The sequence below is a fragment of the Megachile rotundata genome, chromosome 9 (assembly GCF_050947335.1).
Source record: "Megachile rotundata isolate GNS110a chromosome 9, iyMegRotu1, whole genome shotgun sequence".
In the NCBI taxonomy this organism is placed as follows: Eukaryota; Metazoa; Arthropoda; class Insecta; order Hymenoptera; family Megachilidae; genus Megachile; species Megachile rotundata.
The window spans coordinates 10253033-10277878 of record NC_134991.1 but is presented as its reverse complement, the minus strand read 5'-3'; the positions used below and the strand labels follow the sequence as shown (position 1 = coordinate 10277878).

At 32.2% G+C, this 24846-nt stretch overlaps 2 protein-coding genes across 4 annotated transcripts; one reads left to right on the top strand and one right to left on the bottom strand.

Moving 5' to 3' along the window:
• On the bottom strand, positions 1–17118 carry Lgr3 (Leucine-rich repeat-containing G protein-coupled receptor 3). 2 transcript variants are annotated; one of them, XM_076535832.1, is made up of 21 exons: positions 16865–17118; positions 15274–15387; positions 14269–14346; positions 14038–14140; positions 11999–12070; positions 11429–11500; positions 11190–11333; positions 10630–10698; positions 10478–10549; positions 9543–9614; positions 9376–9447; positions 7610–7681; positions 7463–7534; positions 6775–6845; positions 5948–6109; positions 5287–5432; positions 4029–4179; positions 2591–2720; positions 1433–1623; positions 777–935; positions 1–551 (listed from the first exon to the last, which is right to left on the bottom strand). In XM_076535832.1, exons 1-21 carry the CDS (start codon positions 16950–16952, stop codon positions 409–411), a joined length of 2253 nt encoding a protein of 750 aa, XP_076391947.1. In that variant the 5' UTR covers positions 16953–17118; the 3' UTR covers positions 1–408. The 2 variants fall into 2 exon arrangements, with proteins under 2 accessions (XP_076391947.1, XP_076391948.1); XM_076535833.1 differs by having other exon boundaries at positions 16948–17107.
• On the top strand, positions 9422–23953 carry LOC100876328 (Odorant receptor 82a). 2 transcript variants are annotated; one of them, XM_076535835.1, is made up of 7 exons: positions 9422–9572; positions 18874–19401; positions 21582–21867; positions 22782–22881; positions 22998–23108; positions 23397–23552; positions 23620–23953. In XM_076535835.1, exons 2-7 carry the CDS (start codon positions 18933–18935, stop codon positions 23668–23670), a joined length of 1173 nt encoding a protein of 390 aa, XP_076391950.1. In that variant the 5' UTR covers positions 9422–9572; positions 18874–18932; the 3' UTR covers positions 23671–23953. The 2 variants fall into 2 exon arrangements, with proteins under 2 accessions (XP_076391950.1, XP_003706674.1); XM_003706626.3 differs by lacking the exon at positions 9422–9572 and adding an exon at positions 18111–18229.
• The last annotated feature ends 893 nt before the right edge of the window (positions 23954–24846 follow it).

Here is a 24846-nt window from a genome sequence, read left to right as displayed (position 1 = left end):
TTTGTGTAACTGATGATTGCGAACTTTATTCAGTTATGTTAATGCAATTTGTCTGTCAGAACGGTTTAACAGAGGTTCATTTTTATATTTACGTCTGTGAGATAAATAGACTTGAACGTAGATATATTCAGTGTAATCGTTTATCACAAATTTTATTCAACTATGAAAGAATGTTTCTCTTACGATAATTGTCTGGATATAATATATAATACTGTAACAGTAGAGTATTCGTATACTAATATCATATGTAAAACTTATCTATCTAAAGTTCTAATCTTAATTTGATTTACGTAATTTTTGGGTAACGAGTTGAAAAGCGTAATTTTTAATCTAGTTAATCTTGTTAATCTCTATTAACAAGATTGCCCTTTCGAATTTCTGAGCAACAGAAAACTAATTCTATGACATTTATGAAATATGGTCATGTTTCTGAGCCTTGTTCTTCTCGCTGTTGAATGCAAGCAGGGGAGGTATCTTATTTTCGCAGTTATTTCCGCTTGATAGAGACAGCATTATATTTTTGCTGCTCATCGACGTGGATCCGTGAGAGTCTGTAACAATATTTGGTGAATAGCAGAATCTTATCGAAGATAGAAAGTTTCAGTTCTATAAGACAAATTTAAACAATAGCAGCGTTTGATAAACAGGAATAGGAGGAAGTTACAGGAGATTGCAGAAAATTGGTCAAGTTAATTTTAAACGTGCAATAAAATTTTAGGAAGAGGAAGTAAAATTATGTAGAATTTTTATAGATGTTATGTACTAAATATACATACTTTCGGTAGAAGGTTTCCTGGTCACATAATCGCGTACTTTTCCAAACCATCCATCGCTTAATCTTTCTCGAAATTTAGGGGTGGTAAATGTGTATAATAACGGATTAACTGCGCTGTTTACAGGAAGTATGAAAACCACCACCCAGGCATGAAGATCCGCTAAAACATAAGCATATTATATTAATACCATCAAAATTATTATTCAAAATACCTATGATTGTTTCGTTTAAAATTGCTTTGAACGCCGAAGTTTTTCTCCCCTTGTCAAGAACAGTAATCCCTTTCGTATAAAATGTTTAAAAAGCCACTCTTAAACATTTTAAGCTAAACTATTAGCTTCTTAGAAATATGAGATCGATTTGATCATCTTTTTACTCGGAAGAAAATATAAATAATATATGCAATTAATAGTATCTAAATATAATTTAATCAAGATAAGGAATTTATGTATTTGATTATTTATTTATTTCTTGACTTTGTTAATTTGAAAATAAGTGAGCATTATACGCCGGTAGGTTTATAAGGTACATATCCTATTACAATCATATCACCGAATAAAATAAATTAACTTGTTGAAAGTTGAACAGATTGGTTTTAAGCATAGAAACAAACGAAAAATGAGTTCACCGTGAAATCCGTTAGTTTTCAACGCTCACCTGGAATAGGATAATTCATCATAGCTCTAATCTTGAGAATGATGATCGGTGCCCAACAAGCCGCGTCCGTTAATACGATCAAGAAAAACCTTAAGGCAAATTCTGAATCGCCAACAGACAAGGAACAAGCGTGTCTTGTTTTCCAAATGCTTACAAACATGCCCGCATAAACGTATCCAATCGTTATCAACCTATAAATTACACGATTTTATGCTTAGTTTGGAGTTAATTATATATCAGTGGATCGTAGTCAAGCACTCTGTGCACATTAACATGTTAACTGCCACGGTGGAAATGGATATATGTAGTAAGACATCTGGAAACTATAATAATTACATAGGATGCCATCAGTTACTTATTCAAGTTCTAAGTTATGGTATCTTAGGTACTCGTGGAGTACTAACGAGGGACGGTGAAGCATATTTTTTCCGGGTTTTGAAGTCAATGATTTTGAAACTTGATTAGGGGGATTTGTTGGGATTTTGGAACTGGCGGGGAAATTTGGGAATGTGGCAGTTTCAGAATTTGGAAATTTGAATATATGAGAAATGAGGTATTTAGAAATACGGAAATTTAGGAATTTGGAAGTTTGGGAATTTTGGAATCTGGGAATTTTGACACTTGAGAATATAGGAATTGGGAAATCTGGGAATTTTGACACTTGAGAATATAAGAATTTGGAAATCTGGAAATTTTAACACTCGATAATATAGAAATTTGGAAATCTGAATATGTGGCAATTTAAGAATATGAAAGTTAAAAAATCTGGGAACTCGAGAATTTAGGAATTTCCAAATTGGAAAATTTGGGGATTTAGGAATTTTCAAATTTAGAAATTTAGGAATTTGAAAATGTGGGAATTTAGGGATTTGGGATTTAAAAAAGTGGAGGATATGAGAAATTTAAGAAATTGAATAGTTTAGAAAAATTAGAAATTAAGAAACTCAAAACTATAAAAAAATTGGAAAATTTGAAAACTTGAAAATTAGTGAATTTAGAAATTTAGGAATTCGAAACATTCTAATCCGAGGATATCTGAACTCAGAAGTTTAGGTACATAGAAATTTGTAAATTTAGAAATACCATAATGAAGTCGACGTTCATAACTCATTATTTTAACAACCGTGGCAATTAACGTGTAAATACATTACAACGTACCCGGTAAGATTCAATCCCAAGAAGATGAATGCTGAATATTCCCATCCAATTAAATACGGATCGTCAATGTGCAGAGGGAAACACATTCCATTTACGCCGTAAAACCTCGTACTGCTTCGCCAGTGAATCACTTTCCGAGTTGAAATTAGATTACCGAAACGAAAACAACAACGATAAAAATATTAATCTCAAATATTATAATGACAACATTATTTTTATAACTATCTCGAAAAATAAAGCAAGGTTTAAACAATATTTAAGAATCAACTCTGGTAACGCATTACTCCGAATATTATTTTTAAAAATTTTCAGGGTTTCTAGTGAAAAATTGATAAGCTTCAATCCACAGTGACTTGAAACGCGAAAACCACGAACAAAATCTATTTTTCTGTCATAAGAAAAAGATGAAAGTGTTATCATCCTTTTGATAAATGAATGCGGCATATCCTATGTTTATTTCTTCAAAATTTCATTCCTGTACCCAATTAACAAGTAATTAATTACAGATAAAAGCTCTTATATAAGTCTTTAAAAAATCGGTTCCTATGATGGGTTTCAAATTAATATGTGTATATCTTCCGTATACAAATGTATGTGTATAATGTGTATATACTGGTATGTGCTTATATACTGTTATGTATGTATATATGTATACATATGTGTATATCTATTGAAAGGACGTCTCAAGATGAAAAAAAGAAGAACCTACTTCTTTCTTTTCATTATATAGAGCAGTCATAGAAACTAATTAAGCAACATGTAATTTTCCTTTTTCATTGTTCAGTTAAATAGAGTCATAAATCGATTGCATCGAGTTCCGCGTTCAATTAATATCCACATTAAAGCTGAATGTATATATGCATAAGAAAATAAAGCAAAATTCAGCTGCAACTAGGTGCAGCTGTTTATAGTATGCTACAAGAACGACGATGGCAGTTTGCGAATAACGCATCATATATTTCTCATCCAATAATCAACTTTATTTTACGAAGACACAAAAGAAATTGTGTCAGAATATTGCTTCTCGGCTTTAAAATCCTGGCAATGTCGCATTTTTGTACATTTTTAGAAATCAAATTACTAACCTTGTCTCTTCCAGCTTCAAATAAACAAGGATTGCCGAAGCTTATTACTTTTCCGCCAGAATCACTAAAAATCCTACTCGGAATACTGGAGTATACTAGAGTATATCGAATACCAGAGTTGACCCTTAACGTCTTGTTACAACCTTGAATCGAGAAATGAAAATCGACAGTTGCACAGTCGAGGAACAAAGGTTGGAGCGATTCGCGAAGCAATAAAAGAAGGCAGGGGAGTCGAGTTCAGATTACGTTATCATAACTGACGGGTTAACAGGTAGCTGAACATCTTGACAGCTTATTAGATATTATCAGGATTCATACAGCCGTGGTTGGTCGAGAAATAAGAAGAGACGAACCTGGTACAAGAGCAAGAGTAATTCCTATGATCCAAATGATGATCATTGACGCGGATGCCGTTTGCGGTGTCATTGTACGGTGACCTTTGAGTGGTGCCGCGATTAGCATATATCGCTCCAGGGACATGAATGACAGGATCAATACTGAAACCTTGACAAGTTGATTTTATTTCACCGTGTTAACGAACCGTCGACCTTTTAACAAATATCTACTTCGATCGAGTTAGTGCTCTATTACTATGGAAAGTTTACGGTGAAATGCACACTTTACGAGCATTAGTAGACCGCTGCGAATAAAGTACTCTATTTATTCGTAGACATAGGTAATATAACAGTGTGATCGCTTAGAAATTTATTATAATTAGGAATTTAATTTTTGGGAGGGCAGGAGTTTCATTTTGGGAAATTCGGTGTTTGGACGATATAGAAATGTGAACATTTGAAAATTTAGGGATTTGGAAGTTTGAATTTTGGGAATTGACATTCTGATGAGTTACAAATATGGATACTTGAAAATTTAGGGATTTGGGAGTTTGAATTTTGGGAATCGATATTCTGATGAGTTACAAATGTGGATACTTCAGAATTTAAGGATTTGGGAATTTTATAAATATGGAAATTTGGTAATTTAAAAATATCCAGATTGCGGAATGGTATGATGATCATTTTGCCTCACAGATATTATATATTTACAACATTTTAATAGGGATTGAATTCGTTCTAAAATATTAACCCCTTGCCATACAATTTATTTGTTAGATGAGTTAGTCAAAGCTACTTGTAGCTGTAATATTAAAACAAAGAGAATTTTATATTCAGCGATCCTTGGCTATACAAATTATTATTTCAATTTCTAATCAACCTAAATTTCAAGTTGAAGAGTATTAAATATTTTAGTAAGGTTTGTCACATTTAAACCGTGAGTGTGTCTACTGAGACTCGTCATAGTACATCAAAGGGATTAATTGTGATAATTTCTTTTTTTTAATTATCTACCTCAGGTCTAAGTTGAACAATAGCAACATACAATGAAGAGTTGAATAAAAAAGCATATAATTTATCATATTTGATGAATTAATTAAATCAGCAAACATTAAATAGTAGGAGTTCAGTTGTATCTGTTTAGCTTGATACGATTAAGATCAAAATTGAAAGAAAGGTGGAGTATTATGATTTATCATTAGACATCATAAAATTAAATAAAATTCATATATTATGATATATGTGTTAATAGAAGACAATAGCAGATATGGCATACCTCCAAAGATGTCATTGCCAAGATCCCCACGAGTGTACATGACCAAGAAGACATCCATGAACTGGCAACTTGGTTGTAATTGTCGCGGAATATCATATCAGCCAGGGCGATTATCAATAGATATATCCCCATCAACATGTCGGATACTGTGGAATGATTAGATTCTTATACAATATTTATAGAAATCGAACGATTTATGATCGACATTGCTATCGTTATCCGTTTTTATATTTAGCTTTCTAACCTTTGACTATTCTTGTTATACAAATATATATATACAACCTTGTTCTATAAGGTGTACAGTTGTTCTACAGTTATTTATAATATCATACACGTGTGATAATACTGTTGTACACTAAAAGTAAGTGTATGTAGAAATATTTTATATACCTCTGTAAATCTTGCGTAGATATTTTATCAATTGTAATTTATAACAAATTTTGTCTAACAAATTCTGACAAAGCTTTTAAACGAAAGATCAAAACTAAGCAATTTGCAATTACAAAGATAATCATTACTGAACCATTCAAAGTAAGAAAGAAATCACTAAATCGGTAAATTAATATTTTTATGTATGAAAGAGCCACTTGCAAATAAATTGCTGAAAATTATGCAAAGATACAGAGATTAAACATATCAGAAATATACTCAGCACTCTAACCAGCCAAATTCCTAATGATAATCGTTAGTACACGATTCTCATCCTTGGCGGTGATTCTTCCCCAAAGAACCAACACATTGCCCATACAAGTAACGCATGATATTACCCACACTGCTGCTCGTAGTAAAGTCTTGTCGAGTAAATGTGACAATGATGAAACACCTGAGAAAGAATTAATTAACAAATAACTCGATAATAAACACGTACACAGAAATTATGTATTAGTGCAGAAGGATGTATGTAATAGCGCGAATTTAATTTTTGAAAAATGTTTTAAAATATTTTTCATAGTTTACAATGATTTTTTTAAATAGACAAGATGTGTCTCTGTAAACATCTTATAAGAAGTATGAATTTTTATGTGGAACTATGGCATTGTAGACTGTGCGAAAAATTAATCTCTTACACTATGATTTATTTGTCAAGTGCGTCAGTCAAAACTAACTTTCCAAGAAAAAAAAAGAACACTAAAATATGAAACCAATGTCAATGTAGCTATCAAATAATATTAACTACAAATTTCATTCTTGATGACCTGATAGATGCTTCATTAAGTAAAATATTTGACGAATTAATAACAAAGCTATAATATATGTTAACCGAGAACAGAATGAACGCAGAAGCCATGTAAGTGAATAACAGTAATAAATCGTAACTCTTTGAATTCTTTTTATTCACAAACCGCGACGTTCGAATCAATCATCGTCAAGCAAGGAATGTGTGTTGCTTGTGGGTCAAGTAAATGAGCATAGTCATCGAAAACTACATAATAATTATGCTAGGTAAGAAAAATTATATTATTTTTTTCTCTAATTAAATTCTCTTACCGTCACTGGTAGGTCTACACCGTTTTGCTTTCGGCGCGTAGGTTGCGCAGTAGTGAAACTTCTTGAAATACCTGAAACGGTGTTTGTTATTAAATGGAGATGTGTTAATGTATGGGTATTTAAACATTTGAAAATTAAAGAATTTGAGATGGAAATTTCAGAACTTAGGAATTTAAAAATTTCGTAGAATTAGGAAAATCGGGAATTGGAGAACGAAATTTCGGAATCTAGGAATATTGAAATTGGAAAATTTGAAAATTAGGGAATTTGACATGGAAATTCTAAATAATTTAGAAATTTTGGAATTTGGAAGTTTGGAAACTTGGAAATTAGGGAATTCGAGGTGAAAGTTCTTGAACTTAGACATTTCAGAGCTTACAAATGTAAAAATTAGAGAACTCGAGATGGAAATTTTATAATTTAGGAATTTTTAAATTTGAAAATATGGAAATTAGAAGATACCAAAACTTGATGCATTATAAATTTAGAAATTTTCATTCAATACTTCCAAAAGTTAATAGTGAATTTCCATGAATTCAAACGCTGAAAATTTGTAACAATAAGTTCATATACTTTTTAAAATCGAAAATTAAAAAACACGTTTAAAGGACTACACTTTGTATTTCGGAGACATCAAGCAAATTACCAAAAGAAATCTGTCTAACACATTCCAGTCTAATCTACTCACACAAAGTCCAATTGCCCGAATACGTCGAACGCGTTTTTCTCCAGAATGTCCAAATTGATGCCCTCGAGGTCGCTGAAAGTTACACTCTAATAAAAAATCATTTACGTAAAACAGAAATTATCGAAGAAAATTTTTCACAAAACTCACAGGGAGTAAAGTTTTGTCAAAGGACTCAGCACCGCCATCGGTAAATTGTGCAGACCATTGTAACCCAATTGTCTGTAACCGTCGAAACATTTGAGAATTGTGTTAGAAAATATTGGATTATTAGTAAATTACTATTAGCAAAATTTAATATAACGATTAGAAACATTGCTTATTATCTGTATAAGAAAATAGTACTGACAATATCAGGTCTAACGAAGCGTCTACATTATGTCAGTAACTGGGGGTAGTAGCCTTTTCAGTAAGTAGTTGAATTTTTGCGTTTCTTGCTTTTCGTGTACCAAATCTGTCACTGACACAAGAGACTATTTTCCTTCCAAAGTGCTTAAATTCTGGAATTTCTAAATTTCCTAATTTCTGCGTCCCTGAATCTCTGAACCCCCATATTTTCAGGTTTCTAAATTTACAAATCTTGAAATTCGTACACTGGTAGATGTCTACATCTACAAATTCCTATATCTGTACATTCTACATCTTCAAATTACTTCATGCCTAAACTTCTACATCACCAAATCCCTGCATCCCAAAATCTCTATATTTCCACATTCCTACATATCCAAATTTCTACATCCTTAAATCCCAACATCCTCCAATTCCCACATTTTCAAATTCCAACATTGTCAAATCTCTACATCCCCAAATTACTACAATTCCAAATTCCTATATCCCCAAATTACTACAACTCCAAATCCCTATATCCCCAAATTTCTACATTTGCAAATATCTGCATCCCCAAATTCCTATATTCCCAAATTCCTACATCCCCAAATCTCTACATACCCAATTCTCTCCATCTCTAAATCTCTACATCCCAAAATCCTTACATCTCCAAATTCATACGTCCCTAAATTCCCACGTCTCCAAATCTCTATATCTTCAAATGCTTACATCTCTAAATCTCTACATCCCCAAATTACTACAATTCCAAATCCCTATATCCCCAAATTACTACAACTCCAAATCCCTATATCCCCAAATTACTACAACTCCAAATCCCTATATCCCCAAATTCCTATATCCCCAAATTCCTATATTCCCAAATTCCTACATCCCCAAATCTCTACATACCCAATTCTCTCCATCTCTAAATCTCTACATCCCAAAATCCTTACATCTCCAAATTCATACGTCCCTAAATTCCCACCTCTCCAAATCTCTATATCTTCAAATGCTTACATCTCTAAATCTCTACATCCCCCAATTTCTACATCTCCAAATCCCTAAACCCCCAAATTCTAGCATCTTTAAATCCCTATATCCCCAAATTCTTAGATCCCAAAATTGCTGGATTGCCAAATTACTAAATCTCCATATCCTTAGATTCCCACACTTGCAAAATCTAAACTTCTTGAAAACCCCCAAAAGAAAATTTTGTAATTCAGTCTTATTTCATAACATCACACCCTATTGTTTCTTTTTTCCGATTTCTTACAAGTATCTGCGTTAACGATCGAAAAAAATATCGACAAGGTTTAAATAAATCGCGGTAATTCTTCTCGGATTCGCTTAATCCTGGCATGAAACATGGTTATGACGCGTCCATTTGTATCCGCCTTATTTTCGTACGTGCTGGCACAATAAATAAAAGTTTTAACACCGGGGTTATACGTGACGTTTCTCTCGTTTGCTTTTCTAACGGCTTGTTCGACGGTAAATATCGGGTAAATATGTTGGAAGCACGCGCGTAGCTTAAGACGTGTAACGTTACAATTTATGCGAATACTCGTGTACCTCTCGTATATACTTACAGCCTGGTCAGATTTTTTAACGGCTGGAACACATTCAACGGGACGGTCGTTATGTTGTTGAACGCCAAATTACTGAAAGGGCAAGTTTTAGGCGTTGAAACGATAAATAATCGGACGTAATTTCGGTGTTTACGTGGCGAATTGTTGTACTGGGTCCAAGAACTTACAGTTCGATCAGTTGCTCCAGATTTCGGAAGGTATCTGCCTCGATTGTCTTTATCTTGTTCTTCTGCATACTCCTGAACATTCAGTATGTAAGATTAATTAGCTACTATTAGGATTACGCAGATTTTCTGTCAGAAATAAACTCCATTCCGTGATTGTGAAATTTATTAACTACTCTTGTATTTATGTGAAATTTATTAACAAATTTGTGATAGAATAACCATATGTTTGTTGGTAATGATGCATGTATTTTTATACCTTTGCCAAGATGTATCTACTCCTTTTGTAGTATATTAAAATATATAGTTATATTGTTAAGAATAAAAAATAAAAATAATATATAAAGTTACAGAGAAATAAAGGAAAAATAAGAAAGATGTGAAAGATGCAAGTTTAGACCAATTAAAAAATGAATTGGAGATTTGAGAAAAGAATATGGTAACTATTTGAAGATTTCTTACAAGACGAATATGAGAATATATTTCTTAGACCTTGTGATTTCGTTTTTTTGCGAATTAGAACTTCAAAACCAACAACGAACTTAAAAGAGCAATTAATTTATGTTCTATAAATCAAGCTTTAGCTCTCATACTAATAAAATGTTATATGAATTAAAACTCTAATATATCCTATTTCTACACATAGGATTAACAATGATTCAGATTAATTCAAACTCAGACATCAAACACTCAGACTAATTGTAACTTGCATTATAAATTTATTCAAGTATTCAATATTCAGTAGTTATGAAATGTTTTCAAATTCAATCAATTAATAATATACTACAGTTAATTTTTCTCCATTTATAATAGTACATAACATTCTAAGGCAAATTTTCTTTTAGTAAATAAAGAAAGTTTAGTAAATAATATTGATGATAAATGATTGTGTTAGATATGAGAGTTCAATTTCTGTTTCGATTTACTTACGTACGTACAGTAATTGTAATGCTGGGCATCCAGCGAACAGCGTGCCAGGTATCGATTCAAAATTATTTTCATCCAGTAATCTAAAATATTACCGAACTAGTACCGAATACTAAAGAGTCCTTCTACTTTAAATACAAAGAAACTGGAATATAAAACTTACATTTCATTTAGCGCCGGTAAATATGGCAATTTCAGTGTTTTCGAAGTCAATTGGTTTTCGTTTAAATTTCTATGAACATGCAAAATAGAAAAGTTATTAGGTATGGAAATATATTTATGAATTAAATTCGAAAAAGAATACAAAATGAGGTCAAATTTGATGTCGCTATTACTTTCGTTAAAAATTAATTTTGTTTGAAGAATGTAGTGGTACCTGTTGAGAATCACCTCTTGGAAAAAAATAAAATTAAAAAAATAATTGATGTATAGACACAATTTTGTAGTGTGTAGAACTTAATGTTTCGATAGTTCTTGTATATTCTACTAGATCAAAATTGAAAATACAAAAAACAATATCTAAGTACAATATACTAGATCAAAAAACCATATCTAAATACAATATACTAGATCAAGAAACCATATCTAAATACAATATACTAGGTTAGAATACAAGAAACAATATATTAAACCAAGATACAATGTGCTAGATCTAATAGGTAGTAATTGGATCAAGATACAAGATACAATGCACTAGATTCAAACTTAAATCAAGATACTTACATAAACTGCAGAGTATTGCTTCCTTCTAAATCTGAGAAGTCCGCCACAGCGATTTTGTTCTTATTTGCTCTGAGAGATTCCAAGTTAATTAAACCAGCAAAGTGTCCTGGTAGTAATTCCCTGATCTCATTATGGTCCAAAGCTCTGTTCACAAATTATACGTTAGATATGTTATCCTTTATCTCTAAATTGTCCTTATTCGTGTCATTTTTTTTGAAAGATTCAATTATTATACTCACAGCCAGATTAATTTGGTTAAATTAGTGAAAGCGCCTTTATCTATTACACTTATACCAGTGCTGTCGAGATACCTAAAAGAAAAATACTTTTTTGCTATCCGTGAATGTTGTATGCAAGGGAACACATCAGAGCCAGTAGGTGGAGTATAGGAATTTTTTAATTAGCGTTCGGAAATTTGGGGATTTGGAAATTTTAGAATTTGAAAATAAGATTCAGATTTGTGAAAAATAGAAAATACGGGAATTTAGAAATTTAGTCATTTGAAAATGTCAACTTGAGAACTTGAATAGTTGTAAATTTCGAAAATTAAAGACTGAGAAGATTTGACAAGTTGGGAATTTGTAATTCGAAAATTTGGGAATTTGAAGTTGAATATATAGAAATGTGGTAATTTGAAAATTTTAAAACTTGATGATTTAAAAATTTAGATTTTTGGAACTGTTTATTGCAAGAATTTTCGAATGAAAGGCAGTAAAATGTCTACCAAATTTCCAAATATGAAACTTCACATACAATACACTCAATCTTAAAAAAATTATGCAATAATGATAAAATTGCTGAAAACTTACAAAATGCGAATTTCGGGATACGCTGCGAAGGCACCCATTGGCACGTGCTTAATCGAACTATCGTATAGTGTCCTAAAAAATACGTTATTATTTCAATATAAAAAAAAAGAAAATTAGAAATATATACATCAATTCACATTCGTAAGAACATTCGGTATAAGGATGCATTTTAAAACAGTCACCTGAATTACCTACCCATTTTTATAATAGAAAACAATGCTTCAAACAAATATTTCACTCGAAAGAGGTATTGCGTTCATAATGAATATGATACGTTTATATCATACGTTCATATGTTCACATGAAACAGACTTGTTTCGCTAAATAAATGACATACGTACATAAATGATAACAATAAATGATAACGAATACATGTCTAAGAATTTATAGCAGTAACTATAGTTTACATTAGCTATTGCATTTATTAGTCTAAAAATTTTGTTACTCAACGTCATTCGATTTAATTGTCCGAGTTTCGTGTACAGAATGCTGAAGCATTATCCATTACCAGGACGTTTACTGCTTATCCACTCCTCTGGATAATTTCCTCTCGTGGTATGACCCAAAATGAGGAACAAAATTTAAATTTCTAATGCATCCAACTGTACAATCTCAGAATACCAAATGAGTGTCCAACAATCACTTCCGCAAATTCTAACAAATGACATAATTTGACTTGAAAACCTTCTCATGTGTTTATTACTGTTACGAACAGTATACATTATGCAAACATTAATTATGAATATATATTGTCGATAGTAAATGTGAGTAGTTGTGAATTTATATGTATTAACCTTTTGCATTCGACTGTCCTTTTTAAAGCGACATTTAAAATTTTTTAATAATCTCTCCGAATGCAAGCGGCTTAACTCTTTGTACTCGGAAGGCGACACACACTCAATATTTGGTTTAACTCAAAAATATGAAATAGGTATTTTTTATATAAATCTACTGTTCCATACGCGTGGTGTATGAAGATAGAGACACCGGTAGAAACTAATGGCAAAGAAATGATAACTTCAGAAAAATTCATCAAATTTGTGAGTAAAATATTTTAGAATTGTTATTTGCCAACAGCAAAACTACCTTTGAGTGCAAAGGCAAAGAGTAAGAATACAAGAGGCGACATTCAAAAAGGAAACTATATTTTAGAGAGATAAAGAACACGACCAATTTAAGTGTCCATGTACAATGAATCGGTGATGAGGGTACAATTTCGACGCGGTATTTCAAAATGCGCATGTGCATAGTGTGCAAACATGGCCGTCGGTAAAGAACGGTTTAAACTTGCATAAGCACAGCTATCTTATTTGTAATAAACATTTTGTCGTTTCTCTGTAACATCTGTATTTTCTAGTGATATTTTGTCATTTCCGCATAAGTTATTTGCAATAATCATTTCTGAAATATATATTTAACCCCTTACTCTATGATTCATTTCTCAGGAGCGTCAATCAGAACTAATTACAGTTACAATATTAAAACAGACAAAGAAAGTTGGAATGTTATTTCAATCTGTTATTATGCAATTGTTGACTACGCAAATTATAATTGGGCTTGAACTCCAAATTGAGGCGTATTAAAAATTCGAGTTAAGTTAATCACAGCTGATATACGAGTGCGTCACGAGTCAAACTCGTCGAAATAATGCAAGGAGTTAAAATATATTGTGCAGAGTAATCATTTTAGTATGTCTTTCTCTTTCAACTTTTCAATATTGCCAAATTGATGTAAATATTTCCAAGACTAATATTAGTAATGTGGAAAAAATTCACGACAAATGGATTTTTAATTATTAGAGGTTGACATGAAGTTAGATTCACTTGATTTAAATTTCTCGTTCTTTTGTACAATTTAAAGTGACGGTATTTTCCGAACATCAAAAGCGCCACCCATAGTGTCGCCTCTATCCCTACTCTTTGGCAAAAGTTTAATAACCAATCTGAATAATTGTGAATAACGTTAATGCGAAATAATTCAGCCTATGTATTAATCTGTCGCGTGTAATATTCGATTACTGAATATTAAATAATACGTACATGGAGGTAATTTCGGAAGATAGGTTCTGCGGTATTTCCGTGTATCTCTCACAGGTTGCGCGGCACTTCACGTACATGCATCCAACGGTAATGTTAGTAGCATCTATAAAAAAAGGAACACAAAGTCATAATTTTTGTCCAGTCTTTTGCAACGTTCATTTTATATCGCCTCTTTATTATTCTTGCAATTCGATACGGTGTTTCCTCGTTATATAAATTATGTTGCATTACCGCAAACGGATTCTCTTACTGCATCCCTTACGGAATCTCTGTCGCTGCCAAACCAGTCCAATACACCGTGATAATCATCTGGGTACAAAGAAACATTCTTTTACGATACCGTGCATTGGCACAATGCGAGAAGAATGTAAAAGTGTCAAACGTTGCAACTAAATTTTCAATTTAACACACGCGTAGCTATCGGTGGATCTTTTTAAACCCGCCAATTACTTTTTTTTTTCATTTTCTCCCTTAATTTATCACCGCAATAAAATTTCGCAAATTCCTTATCCAGTTCTTGACCAATTAGATTTTATTGCTGTTTTTAAATTACGAGCCCTGGATAAGCTCTTCGAGACAGAAAATTATTTTGAACGTACTTTTTTAAAATCCTATATTCAGGTTTCATGGTGCGGTAATTGAAAAATATGATTGAATGCAGGGAACATAAACTGAGTATTCGTTATATTTTAATGAGTGTGTTATAGTATTGAATATCGAATATTTAATTAACCGTATTAATTAAATATTATTAATGCATAGTGTTTCAAATGTCTGGCGACGCAGAAACACCACCATGCAGAAGCACACTTCTGTAGAGGTAAGACTCATTTTTGAACAAATGTTCAATGTAATCATTACCGATTACACGAATGTTAGAATGAAGAAGTGTAAGTGTAAAAAGATCCATCGATGGTTATTTGTTGGGTTGGTAAAAAACTTCTTTCGTTTCCGATTCCTTCTTTTGTAGAAAATTGTATATTTGGAAATTTTATTGTTTAAGAATTTAGAAAAAGATTATTTGAAAATTTGAGGAAATTTGAAAGTTCAAAAATATGACAAGTTAGAAATTTGAAAATTGAAGAATATGATAAGTTAGAAATTTGAAAAGTCTCTAGAAAGTCTGGGAACTGCTTTACTGATTGTTCGAAACAGAAATTAAAGGGCATTAAATTAAATAAAATTATGTAATTATTCAAATGAACATTTAAATATAATATTAGATGATAAACGTACAGCAACTCTGTTCGTCCTCGCCGAAAGGACATTGCGTTTCTTGATCGCACCAATTTCTTTGGGGTAAACATATAGTAGTGTTGAAACAGAGAAATGTTCCCACAGGACAAGTATCTGAAATTACGGAAACATTTGTTTAATGATAATGTTTATTTTTTACAATTATTATCAAAAGTCCTTGATATTATCTCCCTCACTGCAAGAAAATATTCGCAAATTTATCGTGAAGTCACAAAGGGACGATAATTTAAATTGCATCTCTGCTTTGGTTGATTAACGATTTAATTTCTTCATTTTTGCTCTTTCCTAGTTGGCTCGTTACTTTCTTTCTTGCGCAATCTTAATGGGAATAAATAACCCTCGTTAAGTGCAGTAAAATATGTGCAATTTACACTGTAATTCGTACATATAGACGCATCCATATTTATTCGTAGTAAAATCCGTGCATATTTTTCGTGCATTTATCTTTATAAAAAATATTTGTAGTAAAAAATGTACTTTGTACGGTTAGAAATAAACTTTTTCAAATATGGTACTGTTCGAAGTGGTCAAGACAATACTCCTTGAAATTGTTCAAATATTATTTCGATAATGTATATTATGCATTTATCAGTTCAAATTAAAATTATATTGATAATTCAATTTTTTGTCAAGCGCGACTAAAATAAATTAAAAGAAAGTAACGATAGTATTATATCATATATATAATATCAATATGCAGTTTACTATTTTAATATTTTATTTTTCTTAAGCATATTGACACGTGTTATATCATCTCGCGTTGTATTGCCATAAGTCGTATATCTACGTGTTGTTGCATTGTCACGTGCTATATCGTTGTATAATCATGTGCTTATAGCCACGCTTCATACTGTTGCTCGGTATATTGCCACGCGTTCTATTACCGCGCGTTATATCGCCACGCGTTCTGTTTCCGCACGTTATATCGGTACGTGTTGTATTACTTACCTTATGTCACCGCACGGTGTATTACCGCGTACTATATCACCATGAATTAATTGACGCGTATTACACTGCAAATGCTGTATATCGCTATGAATTATATCATCGCATGTTGTATTAGCACGTGACATACCGTCACGCGTTGTATAACCTCGCGTTATATTGCTACGCGTTGTATTACCTCGCGTTATATTGCTCTATATTGTACTACTGTGCGTTATGTTGCTATGCATTATACTGTCATGCATTACATCACTCTTGCAATATATCGCCACGTTTTGTATCGCGACGTGACACACCGTCACTCATTATATTACCACGCGTTGTATTACCGCGCTGTATATAGCCGTTCGTTATATTGCCATACTTATACTACCGCTCTTTATTGCCACGCGTTCTATCACCGCGTGTTATATCGCTATTATATCACTCATGCAATATATTGCCACGCGTTGCATTGCCCATTCATTAAAAACATAAAGCACAAAAAACAATACAAAAAAGCTTCCATCCTGGTTACTTTCTAAATTACAAAAAGTTTTTCAAAGTATCTCATTGTATCGATCATCCAAAACTAAATAAACAAATTAAATAAAATCATTAGCAGCGATCAGTACAAGTGACGTACCTTGATTAAAATAGTACATGAGGCCTGATAGCAGGCATACAATCGCGATCAGAAACGCGCCGATTACACCGATCCGTTTGTACCTCATTTCGAATGGAGAATATCTCCAGTTCCCGTAGGATGTTCAAAGTGATCTCGCGCCCCTGTTCTCCACGGATTTCCGTGTTTTCCTTCGCATGAAACAATCTTCTTCACGTGCACTCGGTGCAACGACTGCATGACACTGGTTGCATTCGGTAGTCCGTTGCAAGCTCCACCGCCACCGTCGCGCACACGCGCTCTTGATCGTCCTCGAACGAGGATTCCTTGTGCATTTCGCGATCGGAATTCTATTCTGATTTATAACGATCGATTATACTTACCACAATTTCAATTGATCTCAAGCGTATAGTTAGACCTCTTTGATTCGAGTTGATACTTTACATTTGTCGAGCAAAAATAATAGAACAAGCCGATACGTATTTGAATGAACTTGTATCTTGAAGAGTACGTATTGTCTGCGGCGAAGAAAACTAATCTTGGGTGTATACGTAATTTTGAAGTTTGAAATAGACTTCTGAAAGTAATAGTAGAGATAAGTAGTGGAGACTGAAGATTAAAAATAAAATTTTTGCGTTGTTATGTTTATTCAAGAAATACGATATGATAAAGCTTGTGCTGATTCTTCTTCAATTTAATTTTTCCATATTTTAGTTTTCCAAATAAAGTGATGTATACAATTCTTTCATTTCAACAATAAGTTGACACACTTTTCGACGGCAACATGTTATAGCTACTAAAAGTAACTGTAATAGTTAAAATTAATAATTAATGTTCAATGTATTTTAAGTTACAGTTATTTGTTTTACAGCAAATCCTAAATTCACTGTAAAGAACAAGTAGTTGTCAAAAATACCCTCTGAAGTGATTCGTTCGTCGCTGAATCACAGTCTGAATGCAACGAAACGATTTTCAAATGTTCTCACTGAGTGGAACTAAACTTCTTATTCTTCGAACTGTGAACAAAGTAATAATTGCACTTTGAAATTTTTTGCCAAAACTTCACGTACACTCTTCGCAGTGCTACACGTATGTTCCAAAATAAAGGAAACTTGGACACAGTTGATAACGTATGCAAAATTGTTCACGACGAAAACTGCTACTATCGAAGCAATTCGCGCCGATGGCGTGACGTTACTTTGCACCCGCCCGACAAAAACGATGAAGAATGTGTAATTACTCATTAATGCAGAACTACTATCGATTGAAAAGCTATGGGGATTCGAGGGGTGTTCTTCGCGAATTTGCACGTTCCAACTTAACTGCAGTCTCGTATCTACTGTCGATAGGAATCATGGATATTTTTTTCAGGAAAAATCGAAACAAGTAACGTATTATATTTTGCAAAATAAAATATCGATATAAATTCGGTAGTACGTAAACCGAAGATACATTATGCAAGATTATGCATTTCTTTGTATTGAGCATACGTTTTTACTTCAGTGACTAATTATTTCAACTATTGAAATATATATGATCAACTATTTCTACTTCTCAGGAATTATATCTTAGAAAGTGAAAAAATCAACTGTGAAAATACTAACCTTTTTAAATTTATAGCATTTATGTAATCTTAAACATAAAAATTACGAAATATTTAATATTTAACACGTTGAATTCCATAGGAAGTTGCAATTCTCATCCGAACTATTGTTCCATATTACTCTTTTAATTTTTACAATATACAAAATTTTCGTACATTTTCTTTTGTTAAAATTAACATGAGTGCCATCAACGATTACCAACGATAGTTACTATAAATTTCATTCAAATTTTTCAAAGCCTAATATATTCATTTATTTTTCTACATCACATTTTATTGAAGAGTGTTCCATTGAAGGGTACTTTCCAAGCAAATAGTTCACATTACCGCATTCTTCAGTGGACACAGATATTTTCCGTAGAAATGAACGCGTTAAGAAAATTTGATCATATGTGGTCTTTCCATGGAATTTAACGTGTCAAACCAGAAAGATTTCGCAACACCTTTGAAACAAAAGCAACGAGCTAAACGATCACGTTCACCAGCATGAAGAAACCGATATCGTTGACTATAGAATCGTTCTTCGATGAGAACGTGCTCTCGTGGAGCAAACGTCTGCTCAGCTTATCGGGTCTGTGGCCGGAAAATCGCAACGACGTACAATTTTTCTTCTACATTACGTACGTCGTGATCTTCACTTGGCTGGAGATAGTGACGTTGCTGCAGAACATCCACGACCTTGAGAGGTCGCTGAAAAATATCACGCTATCGTTCCCGACCATCTTGATAGTGCTGAAGGCCGTGATGTTTCGGTTGAACATGCATCTTGTCTTACCTTTGCTGGCACTCGTGAAAAGGGACGTCGAGCAAGGATTGTATCAGACGCAGGAGGAACGACAGACAGCGGTGTGGTACAACGTGGCCGCCACGTTATTTTCCACCTCGTCGGCCCTGTCTTTGTTCTTCGTACCCACGTTGTTCTACACGAAGCCAGTCGTCGGCTGCTTTTTGTCGCGTAAGTGTTCGCGATTCGATTCGCGATCGGGACTTTCTAGGTTAACCGGTTAAACCAAACGAGACCAGCTCCCTCTCACGTCGTGTCTCTTCGAACTCACGTGTCTCTATATTTTTTCAAGTTTTCACACACTTTTTGCAAATTTTTTTCTAGTTTGGCACGATAAATAATGTTTTAATATCTCGTTTTTATTTTGTAATCGAAGCTTCAGAGCCACAGCTAACATTTCTATAGGATCTGAAGGGATGTCATTACCAGTTGATTTTTGGTGCGTGATGTTGAAATGTGAAACTTTTTAGTGCAATGTTATTTTTTTATTCTACTGCTTTATTCGATCTTTTTGTTGTTAAATTATACGTTACAATTGAGACATTTGCGACAAATTATCGTTTTCGAAACTGGAATTTTTGGACTAGGGACTTTGAAAATTTCGGAGTTCGAGGTGTAAAGTATTGGGATTTTGGAACTTTAGAACTTTGGAACTTGAAAACTTTTTTGGAATTTTTGGGCTTGCAGAAATCACAGTTTAAAATTTTGTAACATTGATATTTTTGGTTTTGAACTTTGTGGTTTTGGTACTTTGACGCTTTGGAATTTTGCGGTTTGGGTATTCTAATGCTATTAAATTTGAATACCCTGGGATTTAGAAATTTTTAAACCTTCACACTCAGGGATTTTGAAATTTCATGGCTTATGAGAAAATTATATTGCATTAAGTTATCTGTATTATTGAATTAACTAAGCTTTATAGCATTTCAAAATTTTATAGTAATATAGTAGTATGACTGTATTTACAGTATAGTTTTAATTATACGTATTTTTGTTTACAAATTAACATTAATGAATTGTAATTTCGTATACTGTCATTTTATCTGCGTTATTCACATAAACAGAACACTTCTGTGACAGAAAATAATAAATTAATGTATCAAAAGTTCATCACTGACTTTGCATATAATAATATTTCATTATACAGTATCAATAATAAATTAAATATATAATCAGTTTTTATATGTTCTGCATATCAAAATGTTTTTAAAAAAGTTACGAAATATCCAGTTGCAATGTTCGATTTCTTACATTTAAAACTACTTCTAATAGTAAAAACTGTTCCCAAGCCAAAAATAATTTTCGAAACTACATTTCCGTTATAACTGTAAAATAGTGTAACAAAACTTACAATAACATTCGTATCAGATATTGGCATATTTTTGGGGGGAAATATACCGCGAATACCGGTGTATTTCTCACTCGCCAACATATCAGATGTATTTTATTAAAATGGGGTGTATAACACCTGACGTGGCCCCCTTTTGAGAACTTGATTTCAGCGTTTAAACGTCAACCGGTGGTTTCATTAAAACGTGAACGTGGCTCATATCCGGAATTTCGTAGATCGAAGAAAGCAGTAAAAGTGCTGGTTTTATTAAACTCTTCGGCATTACCGACGCGTCACGGACCCACAAGTATGATAAATCAGTACTTTAATGCAGACCTTATCGCCTGGATCCAGAAAATGCATTCAATATCCGTATCCGCATGATCGCACGCGTACAGTTAGTTGGCGTATGCAGGTTTATGATGTTTCAAGGCGACAGTTACTTCCTTCACGATACACAAACGATCGAGTTTTATGAGGCTGTCACAGTTTGTCGAAGATTTTGTACGACCACCGACGACGCGACTCTTTTTTGCAACCGTTTCGAGCGCCTCTTCGTTCGCCAGCGAACAAATGCGAATTTATGTACTCCGCACTGTCGTTTCTACACTTCTGCCTCTGCCCTTTTTATAACAAGTCGTGTATTACAGCATAAATAAATCGATTTTTATTCTTTCTTAAAAATGTGTGCCTCGATGAGATGAGGATTTAAGGTAGGAGAAAAGTCGCACGAAGGGACACGTACTGAAAGGTTCATTTCAAATATTTCACGCGTGAAATAGCTTCGTGATCGTCTCTTTATTTTGCAGAGATATTTATTGTTATTTTCAGGCAATATACTTTACAGATTTTATTGCATAAGTAAATTTTGTTATAATTTTACAAGTAATTACATTAAATTGAGTTGAACAATTTTCTGTAGCATTTAACCGAGACAAAAATTCCAAAATTGAAGTTTATAGTAAAGAACAATTTGTTTTGTGAATCACGTACGAATTAATTGTTCTTCATTAATTTACAGAATTCGTAAATTGTACACTTCCTTACGAGTTACCGATGAAAGTGAACCACATTTACGAAGTGACGGAAATGCGTACGTACGCTCTCTTCTGTGTTTATTTGATACCAGTCAGCATGATGTTAACAATCGGTGCAACTGGCGCAGACAGTCTTCTGGTGACGTTAACGTTTCACATTTGTAGCCAACTTTCGATTCTCAGTCAACGAGTTAGAAGTATCGATCTCGAACCCCAAATATACTTTCCGAAGATGAAGATACTCGTTGAACGGCATACCGAACTTCTCAGGTGAAACATAGCGAATATGAACAGGAAGATATAGTAGAAAATTATGTCAGTATATTGACTCTTATAGACAGCTAGCATCGTGCAAATAGGGCATTTGCTATAAAAATTAAATTTATATCATTTGTATTTGGTTAGAAATATAATTTAACGAGAAACGAATAAAATTTGGTTATAACAAATAAAAAACATAACAATAAGTTATATTACTCAGGGTATAAAATTAGGGTTGTTTTAGATTTAGGTTAAATTTTAATAACGTTTAATCCAACGTAATATTTTCAATAATAATATTAATCAATATTGTCGTTTGTCTCAAATACCGTAAGCTTAAACTATAGTAACGATTCGGGTTACAAGTGATCAATATAGTTGAATAATTGAACAAAAAAGAAGTACAAAATACATTAACGTCTTGCACTATGATTTGCTCGTCAGGTGCGTAAGACAGATCTAATTAATCACAGCTACAATGTTAAAACACTTAAAGAAAGTTGAAATGCTATATTAATTTGCTGTCAATTGTTGACTAAACAAATAATTGCATTGGAACTCCAAATTGCGTATTAAAAATTTGAATAAAATTGATCACAACTGAAGTACCAATGCAGTAGTGAAACAAATTAAATTCGACCAAGTAGTGCAAGGTGTTAACCTGGTTAAAATGCAAAAAAAAAATTGAACATTTTGTTATTGAAAAAAAAATGAATATTCAGTTATTTTTAATGCAAGGTGTTAACATGGTTGAAATAAAAAATAAATAATTGAACTTTCTATTCAGTTACGCATAAATAATTAGCGATCAGAGATTTTTTAATTAGCTTTAAGTCAAACTTTTTAAAGTTCTACAGTTATTAAAAATCGAAAAAATCAGGATGAAATAGTGACGTATATAATTATCGTTAATTCAATTGCAGATTGGCGAATGTTTTATCCGAGACATTTAGTTCCCTCATGTTTGTGCAAACTCTGGGATTAATATTCTCTTTATGCATCGTGGTATATCAGTTATTGATGGTAACGTTTCATATATTCTTTACACTCGTCGTTTAATATTCTTATTAACAAGAAATGTTTCTTTTGTGTTGTATGTTGTAAATTGCTAAATAAAATCATGAAACTTTATTTTGTAGACCAGCGAATCTGGCGAAGATATGAATACTGTGCATTTCATCATTTATTCTTGTGCTGTCGTGTTGTTAGCATTTTGCTATTGTTTTTTGGGAGAGTGTTTAATCAATGAGGTAATCGATCAATTATTTATAAATAAAACACTAGTAAAAATTGCTTTATTGGGAATAAAATAATTTACCATGAACTTATATTAACAATTTTAATCAATTGTTATTAATAACAATTAACAACTATTTATTTTAATATAAGTTTTACAAAAATTGCAATTTTAAGAGTCCATTTTAATACAGTATGAAAAATTTTCTAATGTAAAGAATAACTTTAAAAATTCTGAAGAACATGTATTGAAAAACTTATCTAATAACACAATAGGCTGATATACTTTATTACGCTTTCAGAGCAGTGAAATACAGGCGGCTTGTTATTTCACAAATTGGTATAATTTACCGGATAAATATGTGAGGTCTTTAATGTTTTGCATTGCTCGATCGCAGAAGCCATTGTATTTAACCGCAGGCAAATTTTACGTATTTTCGTTAGAAACCTTTGGCGTTGTAAGTGTTCAATTTTGACTACATACAATTTACAACAATATTTCAGATTTATTCGTTTTTGTTATAGATAATAAAAGCGTCTATGGCATATCTTTCCGTCATGAAAAGCATGGTATAACAATCGACTTGTTAAATATTTGTTGAAGAATTGTTTGCAACACAAACTGTTATCCATTACGAAGTTACTGTAAAATGAGTATTATTTTGAGATAATTAAAATTCTAAATAAACTGGGTTATTTAATTATGTTGTACCTGTCAAATATAATGTTTGCGCGCATGTTGTAAAAATTGGTGTCTTTAATTAATTTTAGAATTCCAAAATGATTGGACGTATTAAATGTATGTTTGCACAATATCACATATCGGAATATAATTTGTTAACATAACTTAATAATATATTAACCGATCATGCAGTAAAATGATCAACAATATTTTAGCAAATATTCAGGATTTTATAATAGATTTCTTCTGTTCTCTCTATTCAAACGATACATAATTAGTTCAATTACAGAAATGCAAAATTTTTCAGTCGTCCACATGTGAATAGCATATGAAGTATTTAACTAAAATATTCAATACGTTTTGTTTTATTATGGCGATTAATAGTCATATCTAAATTTTTAATTTAAATAGAAATACTTTCCATGCTTAATTTTTAACTAATACGAATGTTATTTATTTCTTAACTAAAATATGGAAAATTATCAACGATTGTAATATATAATTTCATTTAATTTATCAGTAAATGTATATACTTTTCTTCTGATCATATTTATATGTTAATTACAAAATAACAAAGTATATTAGAACTATCACTTAGAAAATATCGATGAAACAAAAATTATCATAAAAGCAAGCGTAATACAACTCATATGTCAGGGGGTTAATTAAGGAACAGGTTAGAGAAAAGGAAAAGAACAAAAGTCGACAATGATACTATGAAATGACACACATAATTGATACATATCAAATTCTATTTCATTCTATTAACACAATCACTTCAATATTACTTCACCTCTCAGGCAATACAGTGTCTGTTTAAATTATTAGGACTCGTGAAATAAATAAATGTATCGTTTCACACTAGACCTGTGAATTTTTAAATAGGTACCAGTTACACTAAATTCTCATTTTTTTCAAAAGTGATATATTTTTCAATAATGATGTTACAGGTATATTTGTTTAATACACACTAAAAACGTTGAATCTATAAAAATTATTCAAGAAACTATCAGAGACGCTTGTAAACAATACAAGCAACAATAGGTTGTTTAATTATAATATACTACGGG